Consider the following 26,673-nt stretch of genomic DNA (forward strand, 5'->3'; position numbering starts at 1 on the left):
GGGGTTGGGGGTTGGGGGTTGGGGGTAGGGGGTAGGGGGTAGGGGTTAGGGTTCAGGGTTCAGGGTTCAGGGTTCAGGGTCGGGTTCAGGGTCGGGTTCAGGGTCGGGTTCGGGTTGCGGGTTCAGGTTTAGGGTTAGGGGTCAACATGTGAAACTGGGGGAATGCAGTTCACTCTGGATACCCTGAAACTTTGTTGTCCTTTGAGAAGACTCACTCTTTTCTTCATACTCCACCGCTCTGTCATCTGACCACACAGCCTGCAGCTCCAGGGGAGTACGTCAGTTATTTTCTCTTCCTTTCCTCCTTTTCCCATCCCACAAAAAAACTACACAAATGCCAGCAGGAAATGCAGAAGAGGCCCACCGGTTTTGCTAAGTCCCTGCGCCCTGAGTGTCAGCCCTCAGATCTCTGTGCTCCAGGTGAACACCGCGGGTCCCGCAGGTGGAGGGAGGCAGAGGCCCCTGCAGGTGGAGGGAGGCAGAGGCCCCTGCAGGTGGAGGGAGGCAGAGGCCCCTGCAGGTGCACAAGTTCCACCCACAGGAGCTGCCCAGGGCCTCTGCAGGGAGAGGGCGCTCACCCTCTCTCGTGCCAGCTCCCACGTGTGCAGCCTCGGACCCTGCAGGGCAGGAACGTCAGTCCCACTGGAAGGGACTTCCAGCTACCTACAGGCTCTACCCACAGCTCCACCCAGCAACTGCCGCTCACCACTGGCCCTTCACCAATTACACCACACCAGCATCCCCTCACCAGCATCCCTCACAAATGTCCCCTCATGGTCCCAACACCAATGTCCCCTCACAAATGTCCCCTCATGGTCCCAACACCAATGTCCCCTCACAAATGTCCCCTCCCTCACGGTCCTAACATCAATGTCCCCTCACAAATGTCCCCTCATGGTCCTAACACCAATGTCCCCTCATGGTCCCAACACCAGTGTCCCCTCACAAATGTCCCCTTCATTGTCCCAACACCAATGTCCCCACACAAATGTTCCCTCACGGTCCTAACACCAATGTCCCCTCACAAATGTCCCCTCATGGTCCCAACACCAATGCCCCCTCACAAATGTCCCCTCATTGTCCCACCAATGTCCCCTCACCAATGTCCCCTCACCATCCCAACATTGATGTCCCCTCACCAGCCCAACACCAATGTCCCCTCACCAATGTCCCCTCCCAGCCTTCCCTCCTGAGTCCCCTCCCAGCCTCCCCTCCCCAGCGTTCCCTCCCAGCCTCCCCTCCCCGCATTCCCTCCCAGCCTCCCCTCCCAGCCTCCCCTCCCCAGCTTTCCCTCCCAGCCTCCCCTCCCAGCATTCCCTCCCTGTCGCCCCCTGCCGGCCGGATATGTAGGAACCTTTCATGCTGAGTGATGATGGCCCTGTACCCACACACACCTTGGGTGTTTTTTCTCCCTGTAGGATTCTTGTCATTTGTCTTGGATGATGACATCTTTTTTCATGAACAAGTATGTTCTATTTTCAGAATGGGAAATCTCTCCAATAAGGCATTTGAGTTTTCTGCTTCACTCAAGGACACAGTAATCTTCTTTTTAATATCCTGCAGTGCTGACTAACAAATACATTCATACGTCGTCTGTCACATGTAATAGTCCATCTGGAAGTAATTTGAGAGTATAGTGATTTGTTAAATTATTTTTTAATGGAGAACTTCTCTGGAGACAGGAGGCTGGCTGGGCAGGGAGGAAAAGTCTCCCAGGAGCCACTGGTTGAAGGGTGGACGGGAACTGAGGACGGGGCCAGTACCGTGCTCTGTGGAACTGTCCGGACCTGCTGGGAGCTGCACCTGGGAAGCGAGGCTATCCTTCCAGCGTCGAAGGTCCTGCTGTCCCTGGGGTTTCTGTCCCATGCACAGAACCAGGGCCCCTTTCCCTCAGACAAGGGGCCTCACAGCCCAGGGACCTGCACTGAACCCCAGGTCCTCTGAATACCTGTGACCCTGCCCACTGTGGGCTGCACTGGGTGTCTGGGGACCCTGGTGCTGAGGTCCGTCTCCTCACGCTGCAACCCCATTCCCTCCAACGCTGGCTCCCATGGGCCACTGACCATATGTCCTGCTCCTGCCCCAAGACCCGCAGCTCAGCTCTCAGCCCTGCCCCCAAAACCGCCAACACACAACACAGGTTTGGTGCCAAAACTTTACTGGAGATCACATGGGACTAAGAGGCCTTCTGTCCCTGCCAGCGCCTCCATTCCCAGGCGATGCCCCGCTGCCTGCCCACCCATCCTCCGGGCCCCACACGAACAAGCTGTGTCCCCCACCGAGGTCACAGCTCTGCCCTCTGGGGATGGGCGAGGGAGGGGCCACAGAGCCCGGAGAGGCCTCCCGCACCGTCACTCCTGCCGGGTCTCCAAGCAGTCCAGCACCAGTGCAGCCTGGGTCTTGGCTTCCTGCAGGAGGCTGGAAACACGATGGTGGATCTGATGGACACAGGGAAAGAGGGGTCTGGGAGTGCCAGTCTTCAGCCCAGCTTGCTGGGCAGCAACCTCCGACCCCCACTGCCCACGGCCAGTCGGCAATCACCCTGAGGCTGTGAATCCAGGCCCCCACGTGGGGTCCGGGCACCACACCTGCCTCCTGCTCACCTGGTCCTTAAATGCCTCGTCTGTGACGTCCCTCAGGTTGATGAGCACGTTGAAATATGCGCCAAACACGCCCATCTCCAGGGCTTTGGCCGCCACCTGCAAGGACCCCAGGGAGCCCCTACATGGATCAAGGCTGAGCAAACTGCCGGAAGGAGGGTCTCTGCCTGACGGACTCCGGGACAGGCCGGACTTCATCCTCTTCCTCACAAGGAGCCCAGCGCAGCCCCCGCTTTCGCCCCACAGAGGGCTAAGCCCCACCACTGAGCTTAGAAAACAAAACTTCCTCTTATCCAAGCAGGGCTCAGCCCCACAGGAGGCCTGGGAGCAGTCACGCTGGAGGCTCTCCGCCACTCTAGGAGCCAGGACCACAGTTCTAGAGGCAAAGTCATCCCCTGGAGGGCCCCCGGAGGCAGCTTCAGGCTAACGGCCCGCCCACGGCCCAGGGCCACTTCCCAGGGACTGAGGGGACACTTCTCTGGGACCAGATGCTGAAAAGAGGTGTCTTTCCTATAAAGACCCCGAAGACCATGAGGTCTTAGGGCAGCTGCAGAAAGTGCTGAGCCCATGAGATAGACGCTCCTTCTCTGGGACCCTCTGCCCAGCCGTGGCCCCTGTCAGTGTGAGGCATCTACTTCCAAGAGCTGCCTTGTGTGCTTCCTCGTGTTTTGTTGTTTTTGACCCAGGGTCTTGCTCTGTCACCAAGGCTGGAGTGCAGTGGTGTGATCACGGCTCACTGCAGCCTTGACCTCCTGTGCTCAAGCAATTCTCCTGCCTCAGCCTCCCAAGTAGCTGGGACCACAGGCACCACCGTGCCTGGCTCATATATGTCTATTGTACAGCCAGGGTCCCGCTATGTTGCCCAGGCTGGTCTCGACCTCCTGCATTCAAGTGATCCTCCCGCCTCAGCCTCCCAAAGTGCTGGGACCACAGGCGTGAGCCATTGTGCCTGGGCTGACGTAGGTGTTTTCTAGAACAAGACAGTGGGGGTGATACAAGGGGTCTTGGGGGAGTATACACTTATACAGTGGTCAGGGTGGGCTCTGCAGACACATTTGGGTCTCCGTCTGTGGTGCCGCCGTGAGCGAGATCTTAGAAGGCAGCGGACACCCCAGCCCTGTTGGAGGAGGCCAAAGCCCCGGGAACTGCCCGTGAAGTGAGGTCTCCCTACCTGGCTCAGCCCAGCAAACCACCGTGCTCTCCAGCAACTCAGCCCCAACAGCTGCTTCTTGCTTTGCAGCAGGAGACCTGGGGTCCCCCGGGCCCCCCTACCTGGAGGTCTGACCGGCAGGCCAGGTTCCCACACCGGGCCAGTTCCTGCAGCGCCGGCCATAGCGAGGCCACCGTCTCCGCCAGCGTCAGCGGCACAGAGACTGCCCGCCTCAGACCCTCCTGTAGGGCCGCCGTGCGCCTGAAAGGAGCAAGAGGAGAGCCTGGGCACAGCGGCACACACAGGCAGGCAGTGGACAGACTGCACCCCAACAGGGCTGAGCAGGCTGCAGAAGCGGGCGATGGGAAGTCATTCCCAAACACCCAGCACGCCCAGGCTGACCACGCCCTGTCATTCCCAAACACCCAGCACACCCAGGCCAACCACGCCCCGTCACAGCACCCAGGTACCCGGGATCCTGGCCACCAACTCCCCAGACACAGAGGCCCACGGTGCGGCCGGCCCTCCAGGCTCACCTGTCCTTTTCCTCAGGTGTGTTCTTGGGCAGCCTCATTGCTTCCTGCCATAAAGAGAGAGAACCACTGGGCGAGGGACCGTAGGGGGAGCAGCCATGCCCTCTGAGCTCCCACAAGGGGCCGTAGCAAGGAGCATGTCCCAGGCAGGGACCAGTTCTCTGGGAACCAAGCTTCTGTTGGGCCAGTGGTTTATAGCCCTTGGCATCAGGCTTGGTGGAGGAGCAGGGTAGGGGGAGTCAGGGGCACACAGCAGATGGTCAGAGACCCGGGGATGTGAGAAGCAGGTAGTTCCCTCAGGGCCCTTATTCTCAGCTAAAGAGCCTGAGGGCCCAGGAGGTCCCCTGAGCCCTCAGAACCTGTAGGCAGGAGTGGCTCTGGGCCTGTGTCTCCAACACAAGCAGCTACACCGCCCCCAAGCCTGGGCATAAGAGGCTCAGACTGTGCAGAAGGACCAAGAGCAAACCTCAAAGCCCCTCATGTCCCTGCCCCGGTCACAGACACTGGCCTTTCCTAGGTGCTCATGTGTGTAGCTCACGGCGTCACCGTAAGGCACTCGGCTCCCTCGGACCCACCCCGTGTGGAAGGGCATAGCTGGGACCACACACCAACCTTCCAAGGACCCACTGGGAGCCCTACTCACATGGACTGTGGCCAGAGCCCTGGCCAAAGGGTGCTCAGTGGGGAATACGCTCACTTCATCTTGGAAGATTCAGCCAACTCTCCACCAGAAAGTCATCATCAACGGCCCCTACCCTCGACCATGGATGAGAGCAAATGCTCCCTGGGCCCCAGCCAGATCTGGGTCCTTTGACCATTCTGACAGCAGTGATCGAGGAACAGAAATGCCCAGTGTCTCCCTGACTGGCTGGGGCGTCATCCAGACCAGGCCTCCTGGCTGCAGCCCCTCTCCCAGGCTGTCCTCTGCACAAGGTTCTGTAGCAGTTGCAGGCGGAGGCAGGACAGCCATCCTCAAGCTGTGACTCGCGCTACGAACACTCTCTCACACCCAGGCCTTGCGGTGTCCACGGTCTGCCTGGGCAGATCTTGGCCAAGGGTGTGCTTCAGGTGGCCGCATCTGTGTCCGGCCGAGGCCTGCCCGCCCGGTCCGTTTTGTTTTCTGTGATTTATCGTGAGGCTTGATTGTGTTGGTGATGGGGAAATACAGTTTTCTATTCCTTCTGGAAATTACTTATGTATTTGGTGCAAGGTACAGATATCTCCTTATGTTTTTCAAAAGTCGACCTTCGCATTGCTCAGAGGGAGTGTAAACCAACCCAGCACTCCCCGTCCACCTTCACGTGCCTCACAGGGAGTGTAAACCAACCCAGCACTCCCCGTCCACCTTGGCATTGTTCACAGGGAGTGTAAACCAATCCAGCACTCCCCGTCCACCTTCACATTGCTCAGAGGGAGTGTAAACCAACACAGCACTCCCGTCCACCTTCACGTGCCTCACAGGGCGTGTAAACCAACCCAGCACTCCCCGTCCACCTTCGCGTGGCTCACAGGGCGCATAAACCAATCCAGCACTCCCCGTCCACCTTCGCATTGCTCACAGGGCGCGTAAACCAACCCAGCACTCCCCGTCCACCTTCACATTGCTCACAGGGAGTGTAAACCAACCCAGCACTCCCCGTCCACCTTCACATTGCTCACAGGGAGTGTAAACCAATCCAGCACTCCCCGTCCACCTTGGCATTGCTCACAGGGCGCGTAAACCAACCCAGCACTCCCCGTCCACCTTCGCGTGGCTCACAGAGAGTGTAAACCAACCCAGCACTCCCCATCCACCTTCACATTGCTCACAGGGAGTGTAAACCAACCCAGCACTCCCCGTCCACCTTCGCATTGCTCACAGGGCGCGTAAACCAACCCAGCACTCCCCGTCCACCTTCGCATTGCTCACAGGGCGCGTAAACCAACCCAGCACTTCCCGTCCACCTTCGCATTGCTCACAGGGCGCGTAAACCAACCCAGCACTCCCCGTCCACCTTGGCATTGCTCAGAGGGAGTGTAAACCAATCCAGCCCTCCCCGTCCACCTTGGCATTGCTCAGAGGGAGTGTAAACCAATCCAGCACTCCCCGTCCACCTTCGCATTGCTCACAGGGAGTGTAAACCAATCCAGCACTCCCCGTCCACCTTCACATTGCTCACAGGGAGTGTAAACCAACGCAGCACTCCCCGTCCGCCTTCACATTGTTCACAGGGAGTGTAAATCAACCCAGCCCTCCCCGTCCACCTTCGCATTGCTCAGAGGGAGTGTAAACCAATCCAGCACTCCCCGTCCACCTTCACGTGGCTCACAGGGAGTGTAAACCAATCCAGCACTCCCTGTCCACCTTCACGTGGCTCACAGGGAGTGTAAACCAATCCAGCACTCCCCGTCTGCCTTCGCATTGCTCACAGGGAGCGTAAACCAATCCACTGATTTCGACCACTGATGCCTAGTACAGTCTCACCGTCCCCGCTCATGGTTCTCTAAACCACACGTCTTGTTTCTTTCCTGCCCCTTGATTACATTTTCATCTACGCACTTTTCCTACTTGTTTTTTAATTATTCACCTTATTTTAAATTTCTAAACATAAAGTTGTTCCTATGTTTTATATACATATGTTTACATTAGAGACAGGGTGTCGTTCTGTTGCCCAGGCTAGAGTGCAGTGGTGCAATCACGGCTCACTGCAGCCTCAAACTCCTGGCCTCAAGCTACCCCGACTTAAGCCTCCTGAGTAGCTGGGACCACAGGCACCTGCTACCACGCCTGGCTTTATTTTTTTTTTCTTTTTGGGTGGGTAAATACAGGGTCTTGGTGTGTGGTCTAGGCTGGTTTCAAACTCCTGAGCTCAAGGGATTTGCCCACCTTGGTTTTCCAAAATGCTAGGATTACAGGTGTGAGCTATCATGCCTGGCCTATTTCTAATATTTATATTTAAATTCATGACTGTCTTTAAATGCCTGTCCGGGTCCAAAGTTCATCAACCCATTAAAGTCTAGAAAAGATCATCTTGTTCTGGGGAGGCCATTTGAACTGTCATACAAGACCCAAAAAATATAAAGTCAGAATTGATACATTCCACGACATAAAGATTAAGAGTCATTGTCAGAAGCCCCACACGCGAAGTCCAAAGACGAACAACAAACGGGGAAAGCTGAGCCCAGAACAAGGCCTGCCTCCCCTATTAAAAAATATATATATACTAGAAGGCAGCGAAAGCCCCAAGAGAAACTAAGATAAAAGGAGTCAAAAAATATTCACCAGATAACTTCCTGGAAAAGAAGTAAAAACCACTGCTAAATGTACGGAACATGCTTAACCTCCCCGGTAATGAGAAGCGCATCCCAGAAGGCAGGGCTCTGCGAGCAGGTGTTGGGTGCCCTGGGCCCCCCCCGGGGACGGGGGTGCTTCCCCCAGTGGAAACCCCAAGGGGCCAGGCTGGGAGCGGGCGGGGCTGTGTGCGAGGGGAAGGAAACGCGGAGCTCTGAGGCAGCAAGAGAGGCGAGCACTGGGCGCGCTGTGGCGAAGGCGGGCTGAACCCCCGAAGGGCCGATCTATTGTAAAAAGTAAATAAATAAAACCTGAATTTTTAAAATGACTGGAAACGGTGATCAGCGTCTACACCTCCCTGCAAACAGCGTGTCCGGAATTGGTTCCTTCTGATGTTCAGATACGTCCGGAGTTTCTTCCTTCTGGCGGGTTCGTGGTCTTGCTTGACTTCAGGAGTGAAGCCGGAGACCTTCTCAGTGAGCTCTTACAGGTGGCGCGTCGGGAGCTGTTTCTTCCTTCCGGTGAGGCCGCCGACCTTCACAGTGAGCGTTAAGCTCTTACAGGTGGCGCTTCGGGAGTTGTTTCTTCCTCCCCGTGAAGCCGCGGACCTTCGCAGCGAGCGTTACAGCTCTTAAAGGTGGCACGTAGCACAGCTGTTAGCTCCTCCCGGTGGGTTTGTGGTCTCGCTGACTTGAGGAGTGAAGCTACACACCTTGGCAGTGAGTGTTACAGGTCATAAAGGTAGTGCAGGCCCAAAGAGTAAGCAGCAGCAAGATTTAGTTCGAAGAGCAAAAGTACAAAACCCCCACAGCTTGGACCAGGACCCGCCATGATTGGCGCTGCTGGCTTCTGTGGCCAGCTTTTATGCCCTTATTTGGCCCCACCCACATCCTGCTGATTGGTCCATTTTACAGAGTGCTGATTGGTCCGTTTTTAAAGAGTGCTGATTGGTGCGTTTACAAACCTTTAGCTAGACACAGAACACTGACTGGTGCGTTTTTACAATACTTTAGCTAGACAGAGAAGTTCTCCAAGTTCCCACCCCAGTAGCTAGACACAGTGCTGATTGGTGTGTTTACAAACCTTTAGCTAGACAGAAAAGTTCTCCAAGTCCCCACCAGACCCAGAAGCCCAGCCAGCTTCACCTCTCCACAGGACCAGAACGGGAGCCTCAGGCGACTCCCTCTGTAAATCCGGGACTGTTTATCCGAGGCCCTCATCCTGGCTCCCTCTGTGCCTGTGTGTGGATTCCACGTGCATTTGGGGCCTGCCTTCCTCACCCAGCCTTGTAGGGTAGACTTCCCAACTGAGGGCTGGGGGTCTTGTGGCCCTCCCAGAAACACAGGCGCCCCCACTGCCCTGCTCCGGAGGCTGGGGCACATGTTTCTCTCTCCCTCCCTCCCACTCTGTCCCTCCCTGTCTCTCTCCCCACCTCCCTCTCTCCCCACTCCCCTCCCTCTCTCCCTACCCCCCCTCTCCATCTCCCTCTTGTGGGCGACAAGCTAGCCAGGTGCCCAGGCAAGAGACCGAGGGCATGAGCTGTTTTAGTATAATAAAATATATAAAATAACAAGAGTTGTACTAGATATAGATGATAGATATGATTATATATATTAATCATTAGTTTGTAGCAATTACTCTTTAATATTATAATAATCTTTGCTCTGCAATCATAACCTAGGAAAAACCAGGCCATACACAGATAGGAGTTGAAGGGGCACGCTAAAAAGTGACCAAAAAACGAGTGTGAGCTCTTTGCCAGGCCTGGGCAGGGCCACTAGAGGGCTCCTTGGTCTAGCAGTAAGGCCAGCGTCTGAGAAGGCGCCCGTTACCAAGCGGAGCATGGTCTACGGTAGTGTGAGTGCCAAAGAAAAGTATCCGCTACTTAGCAGACCAGAAAAGGCAGTCTCCCTTTCTCCAGGGGAGTTTGAAGAAGACTCTGGTCCACCACCTCTTGTAAAGGGCCCGCCTGCAGTTATCCCGAGGCCTAATCGTCTCCCTGTGATGCTGTGCTTTAGCGCTCATGCTCCTGTTTCACTTTTATGTTCCACTCTGTACACCTGGCTCCACCCTCTAGATAACAGTAGCAAACTTAGTAAAAGTATTAAAGTCTTTAATCTTTCTAAAAAGAGCATTAAAAAAAATGATGTAAGCTGTCCTCTCTCTGGCTCGGCTACCTAACCGGGAAGGGGCCCCTGTGCGGTGGACATGTGACTCACGTGACCTTCCCTCCCTCACTCCCTCCCCCCCCCTCCGCCATCTGCCTCTCTCCCCACTCTCCCTCTTTTCTCTCTCCCCTCCCTCTCTCTCTCTTTTCTGCCTTTCCCTCCTGTCCTCTCCTGGGCTGGAACTGCTTGGGGGCATCCTGACCTTGTCACTGCCCTTTCCCAGGCTCTCTGGCCCCTGCCCTAGGCTCTGAGCACCCAGCACCCATCTGTGGGCACATCCTGCCAGCTGATGCTCATGTTCCTGTCCCGTTTGGAGGGAGGTGGGGTCACTGCCTGCCTGAGTGGGTGTTATCTGAAGATGGTGTTTCTGTCTTATGTTGTGGCTGAAACGGGTCCTCTCTGGCCTGCCTGAGAGCACTCATCACTGTGTCCCCGAGATTCTTGCAGGCCTCCTTTCCTGGAATTGCAGGCTTCTTTAGGGGCCCTGCCTTGCTCCAGGTCTGTGGGGTCCCCCAAGCCTGGGCTCCTGGCTCCCCTGCTGGGAGAGGCCTGTTCCCTTGTACCGGCTGTCATGGCCTGTGAATGTGGGGTCACCCTGGCCGAACCCTCAAACCCTGCTGGGCCCAAGCACTTGCCGGGGTGAGGGCAGTGCTGGTGGTCAAGGTCCAGACAGCGGCCAGTGGTGACACCCTCAGGCCCCTCCTGGTCCCCAGCCCCTCCCCAGCCAGTGGCTGACCCGCTTCTCACTGGGGCCCCAGCTGGGGGTTCGCTGTTGGTGGGGCCCGGGGAGCCCTGCTGTGGCCGCCACTCACCAGGTAGGCGGCGAAGGCCTCGGCGTCGGCATCCACCAGCGTGGTTAGCTTGGCCGAAGCCTCGCGGAAGGGCGGGATCAGGCGCCGCATCGTCGTGTCCAGGGACTGGAATTGGCGCCGCCCGTAGGTCATGAGGCCCACCATGGAGCCCAGCGCCGCACCCTGCGAGAGGGGTGGATGTGGGGGTCGCAGGGACCCCAGACGGCCCGGGACCGTCCCCAGGAAGAGCCAGGGGCCCAGGTGATCCCTGCGGGGGTCCCGCCCCTGGGGGTCCCACCCGTGTGGCCCCCACTTCTCCACCCAGGGCGGCCCCACCGCGCCCTCCCCACCCCGCGCCCTCCCCCCAACAGCGCCGTTCCCCCTCCCCGCCCTCCCCCAACAACATCGCCCTCCCCCCAACAGCGCCCTCCCCCCAACAACTGCGCCTCCCCCCGCGCTCACCATGGCCGCAGCGGCCGCCGCCACCGAGCCGCCCCCGGGGGCCGCAGAGCGGGCACCCACCTCCCCCACGAAGGCGCGCAGGGACTTGCTGCCCAGGCCTCGCTCAGGCCCGCGCTCAGGGACCAGGTACCTGCAGGGTGGGCGCGGCTCAGCGGGTCTGGCCGGGGTTGGTGGGGGGAGCGCAGTCCTCCCGGGGCGGCCCCAGGCCCCACGCCCGTCTGCACCCACGGGGAGGTGACCACTCGGGTGAGAACCTGCGGGGACCCGGCCGGGGTCTCTGTGCCCCCCTCACCCCCAGACCCCGGCTTGGAGCAGGCCGAGTAGGCGCCCAAAGGGAGGCGCTGGGAGGACTCAGCCGGGTCTCCACGCAGGGACCCCAGCGCCCCGCGAGGCCCGAGAGGCAGAGCCCGGGAGGGGTGAGAAGAGGGCGGGAGGGCAGAGGCTCACTCGATGATCCGCTCCTTAGGGCTGAAGGGGCACAGGGAGTCCAGGCCCAGCCGGCTCACCACCTGGAAAAGGGGCTTGGAGTGGAAACGGCCTCGGCGCGTCTCCACCACCAGGAAAGCCTCGGAACCCGCGGGTCCCACCCTTGCGGCAGCCGCCCCCTGCCCCGAGCACACAGGTGCTTTTGCGGGGAGCAGGGCAGGGGCGTGGCTGGCACCCCCCACCTCTGCCCCGCCGGGAGCCCTGTGGGCCCCGCCCCAACAGGCACCCCGTACAGGCTTCTGGAAACAGCCATCACCCTGAGTTGCCCTTGGGGAACCTGAGGCCCAGAGAAAGGAGTTGCCCCCTGGGGACCCCTCAGCAAACTGCTGCTCATGCTTCGCCGCCCCCCAGCACCACTGCCCCACCGCTGACGGGCGGGAAAGATTTTAATTCACCAAGTCTTCACATCTAACAAGTCCTCAAAAGCTGAGGAACAGCCCCAAGTCACCCACACATAAACTTGTATGCCACAAAAGTGAGTTTTACCTAAATTCAAAATAAAGTTGTGACAGTCCCATTTAAGATTAGAATTCATTCTGCGAAACCCATTCAGAACACGTTGGCTATGCGACCCCCACCCCACCCCACAGAGACGGACAGCAGCCGGGCGGGGTGGAGAGTGCCTCCCCGTGGCCATAGAACCAGCAAGCCGCAAGGCAAAGCCTTCTTCCACGGAAAACCCCAGGAAGATGCCGGGCGTTTTAAAGGCCTGGCTAAGCTAGCAGACAGGACATCATTCGAAACCAGACACGACCAGAAAGACGAGTCCGGAAAGGCCTGCCAGCCTGGAGCTGGGTCTGCCCTGGGGGCAACTGCCCCTCTCTGGCAGCCCCTGATGAGTGGGGGAGGTCTGGGGCCTTCAGAGTGGGGTCCGACTGGAGACCCCTGGAAGGTGACACCCCCAAGGATGAATTAGAAACAGCCACCCGCCAGAGGAAACAGTTGAGGTACTTCCCAGTCCCTGCCTTCCCTTTGGGTGAAGCAGGAAAAAAAAAAAAATCTCCTGGGAATTCCTAATCACAAGCCACCCTGACAGGGCTGCAGGCCTCACCCGACACCGAATTCACTCTTGTGTGGTTCCAGAACTCCAAGCCAAAAACTCAGCTTCAGGGGGTCCTGTGAGGCAGTGTCCACAAGCGCCAGCACAAACCCTCCTTGGAGGAGAAAACTTTGAACCCAGGTGTCCAAGAATTACCATAGATAAAATTCCAAAGAGCATGCACTGGCAATCAAAAATCACACAACACAAAGCAAAGCAGCCTCACCACAAGGAGGCAGCACGCAGCCACGGGCACAGCCAGACCTGTGCAGGCTGCAGGCATGGGGCCCTTCAGGTAAAGAAGACAAAACCCCAGCCAGTCACGGTGGCTCACGCCTGTAATCCCAGTGCTTTGGGAGGCTGAGGCTGATGGATCACGAGGTCAGGAGTTCAAGACCAGCCTGGCCAAGATGGTGAAACCCCGTCTCTACTAAAAAAAAAAAATACAAAAATTAGCCAAGTGCGGTGGCACACGCCTGTAATCCCAGCTACTCGAGAGGCTGAGGCAGAGAACTGCTTCAATCCGGGAGGTGGAGGTTGCAGTGAGCCGAGATCGCACCACTGCACTCCGGCCTGGGTGACAAAGTGAGACTCCATCTCAAAAAAAAAAAAAAAGAAGAAGAAGAAGAAGACAAAACGCCACACTGGAAAGCAGACGGGGCCTCACACATAAGAAGACAAGGAAATGTGGAGAAGCGACAGCTGCTGCTTAGACAGAAAGGATGACGTTGGAATGCTGTCACTGGCTCCTAAAACTCTGGAATTTCAGTAATAAACAGGTATTTACCTACTCAATACTTTAAACACCTTCAAGTACTCCCCACAACGTATTAATTGCAAAAGGAAAAATAGTAACATTGCAGTGAAGGGTCCAGGAGGAAGGGGGTCGCCTTGGCAAGTGACGGGTCCACGTCGGCACCCTGAGAAAATGAGCATCGTGGGGAGTCGGTGTCTCTGAGGAGGACACAACACCATCTATGCTTTTCCTGCCAAAAATGCGTAACTGGCTGGGCGTGGTGGTGCACACCTGTCGTCCCAACACTTTTAGGAGGCTGACGTGAGTGGATTGCTTGAGTCCAGGAGTTTGAGACCAGCCTGGGCAATAGAGCAAAACCCCATCTGTACAAAATTAGCCAGGACTACATAGTGGTCCTTGCCTGTAATCCCAGCACTTTGAGAGGCTGAGGTGGGAAGATCACCTGAGCCCTGGAGTTTGGGGCTGCAGTGAGCTGTGATTGTGCCACTGCACTCCAGCCTGGGTGACAGAGCAAGACCCTGTCTCAAAAGAAGTAATAAATTAAATTAAAATAAAAATGCACAACTACATCTGGCCACAAGCAACATCAGACTGGTCCCCACTGAGGCGCTTTTAAAAGTCTGTCCTTTGAAACTATGTCAAGGTCAATGAAGGATAAGGAAGACAGGAAGAGTTGGAAGAAAGGAGAAAAGGTTGGCTCAGTGCTCTGTGTTACGTGAACTGGATCACGGATTGGAGGAGAAATCGCTATGATGGGAATCACTGGGACACTGAAGCAATTTGATTATGGCCTGAGGATTATTAGATACTAGGATTGTATCAGTGTTGAATTTCCTGATTTTGATAATTACACTGTGGTTATGTAAGAGAATGTCCCTGTTCTTAAGAAACACAGCCTTAATAAATTAGGGGTAAAAGAGCACAATGTCTTCAACCCAACTTTTAAATAGTCCGGAAAAAAATATAATATGATTATACACAAATAAATGGGGCGAAATGCAAGCACTTGGAAAATATCGGTGGAAGGCAGGAGTGGAGGGCCACCTGTATCTTCTCTGTAAGAAATTATACAAAATGTAAAGTCACAAAAAATTTTGTTAACAGCCAAGAATACAACAGACAAGGCCACAAACGCACCAATGATTGAGGCTAGGTTTTGGAAAACCACTGTGAATCCAGAGGAAAGGAGTGGAAGAGAAAGTAAAGACAGAGACAGAGAAGACATCAAAGCTGCTGCAGCATCACAGGGTCCTACAGCTAGAGAACTAAACAACTGGGTCAGCGATCTAATAGAAGAAAATATGCCCGAGACTAAACAAGGACGGAATCCACAAGTCACGAGAGCTAAATCAGTAAAAACACAGACAAAACGTCCCCAAAAATCCAGTTAAGTGGATTGTGCTTATTGCGAAAAACACACCCAAAACAAAGTGACCTTGAGTGAAAGGACAGACCAAGGCGGATAGCGGCTCTGCAGTCACCTCAAGTGAAAGGACAGACCAAGGCGGACAGCGCCTCTGCAGTCACCTCGAGTGAAACGACAGACCAAGGCGGACAGCGCCTCTGCAGTCACCTCGAGTGAAAGGACAGACCAAGGCGGATAGCGGCTCTGCAGTCACCTCAAGTGAAAGGACAGACCAAGGCGGACAGCGGCTCTGCAGACACTGCCACACCCCAGCAGGACCTGAGGCCCCGGTGGAACCCAGACTCCAGAAGCCTTGAGGCCCAGGTGTCCACAAGATAAAAGGAATCACTTTCTGAAGGAGCCGCTCCGTGGATGGGGATCTAAGTCCCATAGCTGAAGGCACACACTTCCATGAGCTGCCAGTTCCAGGGGTGCAGGACGCCCGACGGAGGTGGTGAGAGGAGGCACAGGCCCCTCCACGGGAGCATGGCCGGCCCAGGAGGCAAGACCCAGCAGAAAGGGCGGGGTGTCCTCTCCGTGGAATTTGCACAGCTGAGCATATCATAGGTCACAAAAAAACCTCAATAAGGTGTCCAAAATAAAAAGTGAAATCTCATCTTCTGAACACAAGTCAATAAAATGAAGGGAGAGGAGGGGGAGGGAAGCTGCGCCCCAGGGCTGTGAGCTCCGCCCCCGCCTCCCCACCCTCCCCGCACGCCCCTGTCCGACCCTTCCTCGGCAGCCCGGCCCACCAGCCTGATCCGCTGCTCCTCCTCCAGGATGAAGAGGCTCTCCTTCTCGCAGTAGAAGGCGGCCGCATCCAGCAGAGCCTTCAGGGGCACCAGGCCCACCAGCTGTGAGCCCACCACTGGGAGGCTCAGCTCCTGCCGAGGCACAGGCAGCGTCACCCCCTGGGGGCTGGCTGGAGAATGGCCCTGGCTGGAGGATGTGGGGCCCCCGCCCTGCCCACAGGACAGATCGGCACGCCCCTCACAGCAGCAGCGGCTGCTCCCGGGCTCACCTGTGCTTCTCGGCAGGTCTCCTCGTAGACCGTGTGCAGTGCCGTGACCTCAAAGTCCAGAAGATTGGTGGACACCTGAGCCAGGTTCTTCTCATCCAGGTACCAGCCAATGCCCTGAACCTTCTTCAGACGTCCTGGCTGCAAAGGAAGAGCGTTCCCCAGCCTGGGCTAGGAAGCTCATCCTGCCTGGCCCTGCCAGTCTCTCCTGGCACTTGCATTCCCCAGCTGGACGGGGAGGAGCCTGTGCCTGGGTGGGTGCTGTGGTTCTCCTCCGTCCCTCACTGAGCTGGCCGGGGAGGGCCAGAGAAACTTCGCTTGCCACAGGGAAACGGAGGCCCCAAGGGTCAGACGCCGGAGGCCCACCCCGGCAGGCCCCCGCCCAGCCTAGGCCCTGCCTTCCAGCCACGCTGTGTCCTAGATGTTGGGGGAATGCTGAGGGGTGGGGCCCCAGGCACCCCCATGCCGTTCTCCCATCCCATCTGCTCCGCTCCCGACAAGTCCCCTCAGCCCCGCACTTGTCGGGGTGACTGAGTCCACGTGGGGGGACTCTGACCTCTGCCCTTGGCCGGGGCCTAAAGCAGGACTTAGAGGTCCCTGTGCTTTTGTGCTGAGTCTGCAGGTCGGGAAGCCGGGTCCCAGGACCTTGGCTGTTTGTGGGACCAGGGTCTCTGAGTGGGGAACAGATGGGCAGGTGGTCCCCCCCGCTTTCTCCGGGTATCTATACCATCTGCGCAGGAGTGACGCTCAGACCGGGTGACCACTGCTGTGCAGACGTGGAGGGAAAGGCCTGGGGGCACCTGAAGGTTTGTAGGGGTGTCGGGGCTCCCAAGGCATCTGGAGGGATATGGGGGGCCCCTGAGGGCACCTGGGACTCCGGAAGTCGCTGTTTCCCAGCAGTATGGAAATGCTGCCACATGTTAACAAAGGGAAGTCCTGCCTCGTTCCCTGGAAAATCCCCAGGAGGCCAGAGCTCCCCAGCTTCACTCCGCCCCTGACCTGCTGACCTGCGTGGTCCCCGCACGGTGTGGATGCGGAGGCTGGGCCAGTCTGCAGGTGGGAGGCTGAACCCTGTCCGGCCGGTGCCCCATCCACCACCGACCTCCCCGCCTGAGGCTCTCAGCCTCTAACCCTTTCCCGAGGGGCTGGGTGGGGCTCCATGGGGTCAGTGAACGGGGTCACCTGGTCCTTCCCGCGGCCCTGCTCCCGCAGGTTGAGCGCGATGCGGTGGGCTTGCTCCTTTGTGCCGAGCAGGTTGATGTTAAAAGCAATGAGGAACTTCCTCGCCCCCGTGGCCGTGGCCCCCCAACTGGGGACAAAGGAGCTGGGACCAAAGTCGGGCGCCCAGTCGGCCTGCTGGAGCTGTGAGCAAGTTCGCTCTGGGGTGAGACATCCCCCACGGGAGGGAGCAGCCGCCCGGGGTCCCGGGAATGAGGGGCCCGGCCCAGCCACCCCAGCCAGGACAAAGGGGCAGGTCCACCTCCTTCCCAGGCCCAACCGCCCGGGGTGGGGGCACCTTCTTAGGGAGGGCCTCATACTCCCCGGCCCGGATGGCCGGCAGGGTCCGGCGACTGTCCATCCTGGCCGCCTCGCCGTACAGGTAAACTGCAGGAGAGCCCGGCGGTCAGGCCTGGACCGGCAGGGGGTCCAGGACTCAGTTCCTGGAGGACGCAGGTGGAGGGGCTCCCTCCAGCCTAACCCAGGAATGGGCCCCTACTGCACCCTCTCCTGGGGAGTGCCCATTCTCCGCCTTGGATGGATGCGGGTGGTCCCAGTGGACCCTCAGTGTGGGCCAGCACCCCCGCCCACCCCCTCCTCAGAGGGCCCTGAAAAGGCAAATTGCAGGGTTAGGATGGAACATGTGGGACATGCTAACGGCAGGACGTTCATGCTTCTGTTTTCTTTGTATGATAAACAGAACCGCAAGCAACCACATAAATATAACGACAGAGAAAAGGAAAAACTCGTGAACCCGCACACCAGTGTGACTGTGACGTGGGCCCTGCGTCAGGATTTCCTTCAGGGAGCACTGGCATGACCGTGACGGGGGTTACGTGTGCCCCGCACGCCGGCGTGACCGTGACGGGGGTTACGTGTGCCCCGCACGCCGGCGTGACCGTGACGGGGGTTACGTGTGCCCCGCACGCCGGCGTGACCGTGACGGGGGTTACGTGTGCCCCGCACGCCGGCGTGACCGTGACGGGGGTTACGTGTGCCCCGCACGCCGGCGTGACCGTGACGGGGGTTACGTGTGCCCCGCACGCCGGCGTGACCGTGACGGGGGTTACGTGTGCCCCGCACGCCGGCGTGACCGTGACGGGGGTTACGTGTGCCCCGCACGCCGGCGTGACCGTGACGGGGGTTACGTGTGCCCCGCACGCCGGCGTGACCGTGACGGGGGTTACGTGTGCCCCGCACGCCGGCGTGACCGTGACGGGGGTTACGTGTGCCCTGCACGCCGGCGTGACTGTGACCTACGTCCCTGCCTCGGGATTTCTTTCCAGGAGCGCTGGGTTGGTGCAGCCTAGGGGTGGGTATGCACTTTGTCCTGTTTGTCTCTGTTTGTTTCATATCATTTTCTTGATTTAGTTAATTTCCCAAAGTGAAATTATTCTGCTCTAGAAGGCGTGGACTTTAAGGCTCTTGGTTTGCCTGTGCAGCTGCTCTGCGGTGCAGTCTGAGGAAGCCCCGGGCCTGCACGGCCGCAGGCGAGGCTGCGTTTATTTCGGTATTGAGGGAGCTGCGCTTCTGCATGTTGGCTTTTTGGAACACTCTGCCCTTGCAAGAGCAGTCAAGGGCAGGGAACTGGGGGATACAGAAGGAGCCAATAACCCACACCAATGAGACGGGAGCAGAGTGAGGGGGGCGGGGGGGCACGCTCACCTGGCACGTCCAGCTCCTCTGCCAGCCTCTGGCCAAAGGCCTGGGCGCAGAGCACACACTCGTCCATGCTGACGCCCCTCACGGGGATGAAGGGGCAGACGTCTAGGGCCCCCATGCGGGGGTGCTCTCCTGCAGAGAGATGGCGAGGCTGGGCAGGAGGCCAGGTGTGGGAGTGGGTGGGAGCTCCACGGGGTTCTCGGACCCTCTGTCCTCTCCAGCCTGGGCAGCCCCCAGTCCACACGCCCAGCAAGCTGCTCACACTGACCCACAGGGAGGAGGCCGGCCCTGGGCGCTCCCAGCCCTGCCCCAGCGGCAGCACCAGCCCTCCCAGGACAACGGAAGTTCCCGCACCGTCCTCCCAGCCAGTGTGGGGGAGGTCATTCAGCCCAGGAGCAGCAGCACCTGAGCGGGTGGTCTGGCATCTCTGGGATAAACCTGTCCCTCTCCTAACACTCACAAAAATAACTTTCCAAGGGGTGCAAAGCTCAGCTCTCAGGCAGCCCTGGCCAGGCCAAGAGGGGGCGCTCGAGGCTGGCTTCCGGCCACCCCAACCCCCTCCCCTGAAGCCGAGAATCCACACTGCGTTTCCAGAGCATTCTTCTCACTAGCTGAGTCCCTCGCTGTGGCTACACCAAGCCGTGGGTCGGCGCCCACCCCAGGGGACGCCAGCCTCCCCCGCCTTTGCCGCCACCGCCCAGGGCTGGCCACTTAGAGATAAGCTTCTCATCCGTCCACCCCTCGGGATCACTGTGAATCCCTGGCCTCTCATGAGCGGCCCACAGCCCAGCCCCTGGCCAGCGCCCGTGTGTCCACACACCTTTGGCCCTGCCCGCCCACCGAGGTGTTTGGCTTGTGGGCTGTTGACAGGTCAGCTTCCGGGCAGCCCTTCCCCCACCAGTGCCTGCTCCAAGACTGGCTCTCAGCCCCCTTGACGTGTGGGCAGGTGGACGGGGCCCACAAACCTTCCCTGGCGTGGCCCCCTCCCCCCACCCAGCCGTGAAGGTGGCCCGGTGCTGTGGGAGCGTGGCGACCTGGGGGTCCCCCAGAGCACAGCCCTGCAGGCAGGCTGGGGGCCATGACCCCCACACTCCAGGGTCCTCCTAGGAGAGCCAGAGCCAGCCCCACCGGACCCCACGTTCCAAGCCTGGGCCCCGGGCCTACCCCCTCTCCCAGGACACCAGGACAGGGCTCGGCCCTGACATTCTGAGACACGGCAGCCACAGGAGAGCCCAGAGACCTCACCTTGGTGCCTGCTCATGTCGATAAGTCGGGAAGCTACCCGGGCAGCGTTGAGGGCCCCCTCCACCACGCACTCCGGCGGCCCCACGAAGGTGTACACGGTGCGGTTGGTGGAAGGGCCTGCGCCCACATCCAGCAGCACGCAGCCTGGGGTCTGTGTGATGGCTCCAGAGATGGCGTCGATCACCTGGGACACAGGCCCGGCCCCCACACCTCAGTCTCCCCGTTTGAAAGAAGGAAAAGGAGCTTGGAGGTGGCTGCACCCCGAGACACAAATGGGGGCTGAGGAGGCGGGCCAAGCCTTTGGGGGCTCTCCGACAAGCTGAGTGCCCGCACACAGCGGCCGCCCGGGAACCCTCACAGCAGCCACAGTCACTCCAGCCCAAGCACGGTCCCCACAAGGGGCTGCAGGTAGTGCTTCCAGGAGAGACTCACGGGCTCTGCGCCGACACAGATGCCAGAGACGTGGCCGGGGATCCAAGAAGGTGACCACAGGCGCAGGTCACAGAGGGGCCGGGACCCCCACCCCCGAGCAGGGGAGGGACAGATCACCAGCATGGGGGAGGGGCCTGAAGGGCCTAGAACCTTCCAGGTGGCAGGACTGCTGGGAGCAGCGGCTCAGCCCCAAATCTTGCCCTGTCCCAGGGCCTTGGTGCTGGCTGGAATCCCAGCATGACGAGGCCTCCCTGCACCCCTGTGGGTGACCCCTGTGGCCTGGTGCTGCCCTCTGGGAGGCCTTCCAGGTGGCCCTTAGGGCCTGCGTTTGTTCCCGGAGGAGCCTGGACCTCAGGGCTGTGGAAGGCGAGAGGCCGGACCTGGGGGCCTGCTGCCCCCTCTGTGCCTACTTCGTTTTGGGTCCAGTGAGGATGGTGGCTGCAGGGTGGGGACTCAGCAAGCTAACTCCAGTGGAGATGGAGCGGTGGCGGTGGGGACCATGCTGGGCCACCTCGTGTGACCTCACGCAGCCCTTTCAGTCAGTGGCAGGAGCCCCATTTTCAGGGGGGAGCACCAAGGCCCTTTGAGGCCCAGAGATCTGCCCAACCCCCCACCGAAAGCACCCGAAAGGCCCCTGAAGCCACAGCCAAGCCTCAGCCCCCACAAGCACCAGTCATGTTCCACCCACCCCTGGGTCAGGCACTCCCCAGGCCCCTGAGCCACGGGATGTCCTTGCGGCCCACGGGCAGCGGCTCTGTCCATCCTGGGAAGACGACCCGGGACACCAAGCCCACCACCTCCTCCATGGCCTGGGCCTTAGCCACTCAAGCTGCCCCATCAGCCCTAGATGCTTGACCAGCTCCTCGGGCCTCACCTCCTGGTTCTTCCCCTCCGAAAAGTTGGGGACGCATTCCACCAGCTGGGACATGGCCAGCACCTTGATCCGGATGCTCCTCTCTGGGCAGATGGAAGGACAGGGCCAGTGCTCCGCAGCCGCCGCCAGGGCCTTTATACGCTCACCGGCAGCACCTCCCCACCGGCTTCTCATTAACCAGCAAGGCACAAGGAGCACTGGGGCCACGGTCCCTGTGCAGCAGCGGAGTGGGGTGCTGCAGAGCCACCCCGGGTGCTGTTGACCCAGAGGGGATGGCTCCACTCAGCCAGAGTGTGGGTTCCCAGAAAAGAAGCACATGCCGGGGCGAAGGGGCGTGTGCTGAGGACCCCCAGGAGCATCAGGCCAGCCTGGCTGGAATCCTGTCGTGACGAGGCCTCCCTGTGCCCCTGCGGGTGACCCTCGTGACCCTGTGCTGCCTTCCGGGAGGCCTTCCAGGCAGCCCGTGGGGCCTGCGTTTGTTCCTGGAGGAGCCTGGACCCCTGGGGCTGTGGAGGGCGAGAGGCCAGCATGAGGCCCTGGCTCGCAGCACCCAACTGAGGTCAGCTCAGCTCAGACAGGAGAGTGCAGGGGAGCACGCGTGTGAGAGTGAGTGAGGATACACATGAGCGTGGGGCAGGGGAGCACGCGTGTGAGAGTGAGTGAGGATACACATGAGTGTGGGGCAGGGGAGCACGCGTGTGAGAGTGAGTGAGGATACACATGAGCGTGGGGCAGGGGAGCACGCGTGTGAGAGTGAGTGAGGATACACATGAGCGTGGGGCAGGGGAGCACGCGTGTGAGAGTGAGTGAGGATACACGTGAGGGCAGGGCAGGGGAACACGTGAGAGCGCAGATACACGTGAGCACAAGGCAGGGGAGCACATGTGTGAGAGTTAGCGTGGATACATGTGAGCACAGGACAGGGGAACACGTGTGAGAGTGAGCGAGGATACATGTGAGTGTGGGGTAGGGGAGCACACGTGTGAGAGTGCAGGTACACGTGAGCATGGGGCAGGGGAAGCAAGCATGTGAGAGTGAGTGCAGATACATGTGAGCGCAGGGCAGGGGAACACGCGTGTGAGAGTGCAGATACACACGAGACGGGCATGTGCAATATGGGGGAAGGCAGGTGAGACCCCAGCTCTCCCCAGCTGCTGCTCCCCTGACTACAGGCTCCCCACGAAGTCAGCGGCACCAGGGCCGTGCTCAGAAGGGAGAACTCCTGTCTCCACGTTCAGCCACTGCCCACTTGCAGTGCTTTTATCATTTTCTCTTTTTTTTTTTTTTTTGAGACAAAGTCTCACTCTGTCACCCAGGCTGGAGTGCAGCGGCACAATCATGGCTTCCTGCAGCCTTGGCCCCCGGGCTCAAGAGATCCTTTCACCTTAGCCTCCTGAGCAGCTGGGCCACAGGCACACACCACTACACTGGCTAACTTTTCCATTTTTGGTAGACATGGTGATATGGTTTGGCTGTGTCCCCACCTAAATCTCATCTTGAATTGTAGAGCCCATAGTCCCCACGTCATGGGAGGGACCCGGTGGGAGGTCACTGAATCACGGGGGCGGCTTTTTCCGGTGCTGTTTTTGTGATAGTGAATGGTCTCACGAGATCCGATGGTTTTATAAAGGGCAGTTCCCCTGCACACGCCCTCTTGTAAGACGTGACTTTGCTCCTCTTTCACCTTCCACCATGATTGTGGAACTGTTGAGTCCATTAAACTGCTTTTTCTTTAAAAATTACCCAGTCTTGCGTATGTCTTTATCAGACAAATACACATGAGGTCTCACCACGTTGCCCAGGCTGGTCTCAAACTCCTGGGCTCAAGTGATCCTCCTGCCTCGGCCTCCCAACGTGCTGGAATTACAAGTGTGAGCCACTGAGCCCAGCCCCACTTGAAGTTCTTTTTTTTTTTTTTTTTTTTTTTTTTTGAGACAGAGTCTCGCTCTGTCGCCCAGGCTGGCGTGCAGTGGTGCGATCTCAGCTCACTGCAAGCTCTGCCTCCCAGGTTCACGCCATTCTCCTGCCTCAGCCTCCCGAGTAGCTGGGACTACAGGTACCCGCTACCACACCGAGCTAATTTTTTGTATTTTTAGTAGAGATGGGGTTTCACCATGTTGGCCAGGATGGTCTCGATCTCTTGACCTCATGATCCACCCGCCTCGGTCTCCCAAAGTGCTGGGATTACAGGCGTGAGCCACCCACTTGAAGTTCTTAATGGAACCCCAGCCATGTGGGCCTTAGGGACCCCACCTCCGTGGCTACTCAGGGGGACTGGGATGAGACAGGAGCCAGGTAAGCCCAGAAACCTTCAGAGGCTGGGAGCACACAGAGTTCCCCAGCCAGGGCTCCACGTCTGGAGGCTGGGAGCGGGGGATGGGGTCAGGGATCTGTGTCTGGAGACCAGGAGGGGAGGATGGGGTCAGAGCTCTGTGGAGGCTCAAGGGGAGGATGGAGTCAGGGATCCATGTCTGGAGGCCAGGAGGGGAGGATGGGGTCAGGGATCCATGTCTGGAGGCCAGGAGGGGAGGATGGGGTCTGTTGAGGGCCGCACTGCATTCCCTCGAGAAACCATCTGCTGAAGGCCTGACCTCCAGCACGGCAGACTGGATTACCCCCAGCACCGCAGACTGGATTGGATGTGGAGATGGACAGGGCGGTGAGAAGAGGGAGAGACACCAGGGATGCACTCAGAGAAAAGGCCAGGAGGACAAAGCAGGGAGGCGGCCGCCTGCAAGCCAAGCAGAGAGACCTCAGACGAACAGAATCTGCAGACACTTTGATCTTGTACTCTGGGCCTTCAGGACTGTGATAGATTAAATTTCTGTGGTTTAAGCTGCTGGGTCTGCGGTACTTTGTGACGGCAGCCGCACACATCCAGGGTCCCGAGGTGCGGGGCACTGGAACATGCTGGCTGTGAGGGTTGCCCACACTGGGCTGGCACCTTCATCCTCGCACCACAGCAGAGTGACCAGAACCATACACTCGTGACCCAGGACGGTGCCAAGGCCAAGACCTGGCCCTGTCCTCCAGCCCAGCAAACCGCCTGTCAGGAGAGAGGGTTGGGGCGGGAGGCCCCGGCAGGAGCTGCATGCATTTCCTACCCAGCTACTGCTGGGCCAGGGCTTGGCTACAGCTGAGAACACGAGGGGGAACGGGGCTGGTTGTGACGCCGGCGCTGGTTCTCAGGGGCAGCGCTGAGACATTAGAAATGCTGGCAGGTGCTGTAAGTAGCTCCTGAATCGGGGACCCTAAGGGACCCCACTTACAGGAGAAAGAATCTCAGCTATGCCCACACCAGGGTTTCCACCATCTCTCCCCAGTGACAGGCCCAGGGCTACTGATTCCAGGGCCAGGCAGGCCATACACTTTTCTAACCCAGAGTATGAGACAAACATAGTGGGCCCATAAGTAAATGACTGAATACGGAAGCTGCGTGCAGGAGAATCCGAGTTCACTTGGGCCGGTGCCCACCTCCGTCCCAGGAGGCAGAAATCATCCCCTAGAAGCTCACTGCCCTCCCGTCTACAGATGGAAGAGCTGGTGCCCAGGGCCCGGCTGCTGCCCCAGGAGACATGGCCACGCCAGCCACTTCAGGGCCACCCTCCTCACCCTGTTCCCATTTCTCCTCATTTTAATAGTACAGTAAGAAAAAGTGCAGGAATGGGCTTCACCCTCTCTGCACAGGAGCCCTCCAGAAAGTTCCACGTGCACCTGCAGCTTAGGGGCCTAGTGGGTGGCACTGCCAGGGTGGGGGTCTAGCTTCTGACCACAGGGCCCCCCCAGGCTAGCCCAGCACAGTGGACAACTTGGGCCCCACTATATGGACAGAGGGTGAGCCATGGGCACCGCCCCAGCCAAAGCCCCCAGGGGCCACTCCAAGCCAAGCCCAAGAGCCTGGAAGACACCAAGGCTGTTTGGGGGACCCATGGCCAGAGGCTGAGAACCCCATTCTTCTAGAGACCCAGAGCACAGGGGCTGAATGCCACCTGCCCACCAGACTGTTCCTGTATAACTCATGTGGTTTTTGTTTTCTAGTTTACGATGCTTTGACCTCTCGGGGGCCTTACTGGCTAGGTGGAGACTGCCCTCCCAGGGCTGGCTAATTCCTAGAGACAGCAAAAGGTGCCTGCAAACAGAGCTCCCCTTTAATGCACAAGCCAACCCACCTGGAGCCTGTAAACCCAACCACCCCTTATCTGACTCACTCACCAAACCCATGTTCCTCTGCCCTCAATCACCCTGGGGCAGGACGGTGGTCAACTAGACACCACCCCATAGCCCGGAGCCCAGGGAAATTAACCTGTCCAATCCTAAACTTGCTCCTTCGTGCCTACCCTCCCTGGCCTCTCTTCCCAGGGAAACCCCCACAGAGCCTCTGGCCATGCTCTCCCCTCTTGCCTTCTGCGTCCTGTTGCCACGGCGCCCTGCCCCGGGCGGCCCTGTGTGGCACGGTACGTGCCCTCCTGTGGTTTAAGCAGCTGGGTCTGCAGTACTTTGTGACACACTCTCCTTTAAAGTCAGGGGTCCTGTGTCTGTATCCCACCACACCCAACTGAAATAAATCCTGGTGCGTTTCATCACAGCCCTTCCTATCCCAGGCTTGCTGGAAGTATCCACTCGCTGGCACCGAGGGGAAGGGGGCATGGACCACCTGGCCGAGACTGTGTGGCTGCAGCCCTAGGCCTGGGGCCCAAAGCTCCTGGCCCAGCCACAGAGCCAGCCCAGTGCCGGCGTGGCCATAGGCGACCCTCCAAGGTAAGGCCAGAAATCAGCACCCAGCCACAGGGCCAGCCCACTGCCGGTGTGGCCACAGGCCACCCTCAAAGGTAAGGCCAGAAATCAGCACCCAGCCAGAGCTTCCCAGGCCAGCGGGCCCCTCGTCTGCCGGGCATGAGGTTGGGCCCGCACCCCAGGATCCAGCCCATCTGCACCTGGGAGCTGAATGTTGTAGCTACCAGCCAGAGTGGGGTCCCCAGCAGTCTCCATCGAGCTCTGAACTGTTAATGTGTGACAGCCCTGCCATCCTCGCCACTATTGCTGAGACAGTGTGAGGACCAGGCTGAGCATGCTGGCTTGTGCAGCATGAGCCAAGACTCCCCTGAGACACGGTAAATGCCCCTCGTTCCAGGGCACTTTGGAACTGGGTATCTCCTCAGCCCCAAGGTCCCGCCAATTCACTGAGGGCCCGTCTTCTCGCTGTTCCGGCCTCCGGCAGGGAGATGACCCAGGGGGAGGGGAATTGATGGGTCATTTCCCCAGCTCCCCGCTCCGGGATGGTGCAAGGTGCACCTGACATGGTCTCCGGGGCTCCCCTGTGCTCGTCCACCCCCAGCACCCCCATGGTCTCCAGGGCTCCCCGGCGCTCGCCCACCCCCGGCACCCCCACGGTCTCGGGGCTGCCTGGCGCTCGCCCACCCCCGGCACTCCCACGGTCTCGGGGCTCCCTGGCGCTCGCCCACCCCCGGCACCCCCACGGTTTCGGGGCTCCCTGGCGCTCGCCCACCCCCGGCACCCCCATGGTCTCCAGGGCTCCCCGGCGCTCGCCCACCCCCGGCACCC

At 59.1% G+C, this 26,673-nt stretch overlaps 1 protein-coding gene across 2 annotated transcripts; it reads right to left on the minus strand.

Moving 5' to 3' along the window:
• Positions 1-1,637: 1,637 nt before the first annotated feature.
• FTCD (formimidoyltransferase cyclodeaminase) lies at positions 1,638-26,428 on the minus strand. 2 transcript variants are annotated; one of them, XM_063601351.1, is made up of 14 exons: positions 19,806-26,428; positions 18,564-18,692; positions 17,197-17,285; positions 16,863-17,042; positions 15,684-15,821; positions 15,415-15,546; positions 11,423-11,484; positions 10,976-11,105; positions 10,535-10,696; positions 4,287-4,330; positions 3,873-4,011; positions 2,604-2,699; positions 2,350-2,438; positions 1,638-1,857 (listed from the first exon to the last, which is right to left on the minus strand). In XM_063601351.1, the coding sequence occupies exons 1-13, from the start codon at positions 19,819-19,821 to the stop codon at positions 2,352-2,354; spliced, it is 1,404 nt and encodes a 467-aa protein (XP_063457421.1). In that variant the 5' UTR covers positions 19,822-26,428; the 3' UTR covers positions 1,638-1,857; positions 2,350-2,351. The 2 variants fall into 2 exon arrangements, with proteins under 2 accessions (XP_063457421.1, XP_063457420.1); XM_063601350.1 differs by lacking the exon at positions 1,638-1,857 and having other exon boundaries at positions 2,142-2,438; positions 19,806-26,425.
• Positions 26,429-26,673: the final 245 nt, after the last annotated feature.

This window comes from Pan paniscus, chromosome 22 (genome assembly GCF_029289425.2).
Source record: "Pan paniscus chromosome 22, NHGRI_mPanPan1-v2.0_pri, whole genome shotgun sequence".
Classification (NCBI taxonomy): Eukaryota; Metazoa; Chordata; class Mammalia; order Primates; family Hominidae; genus Pan; species Pan paniscus.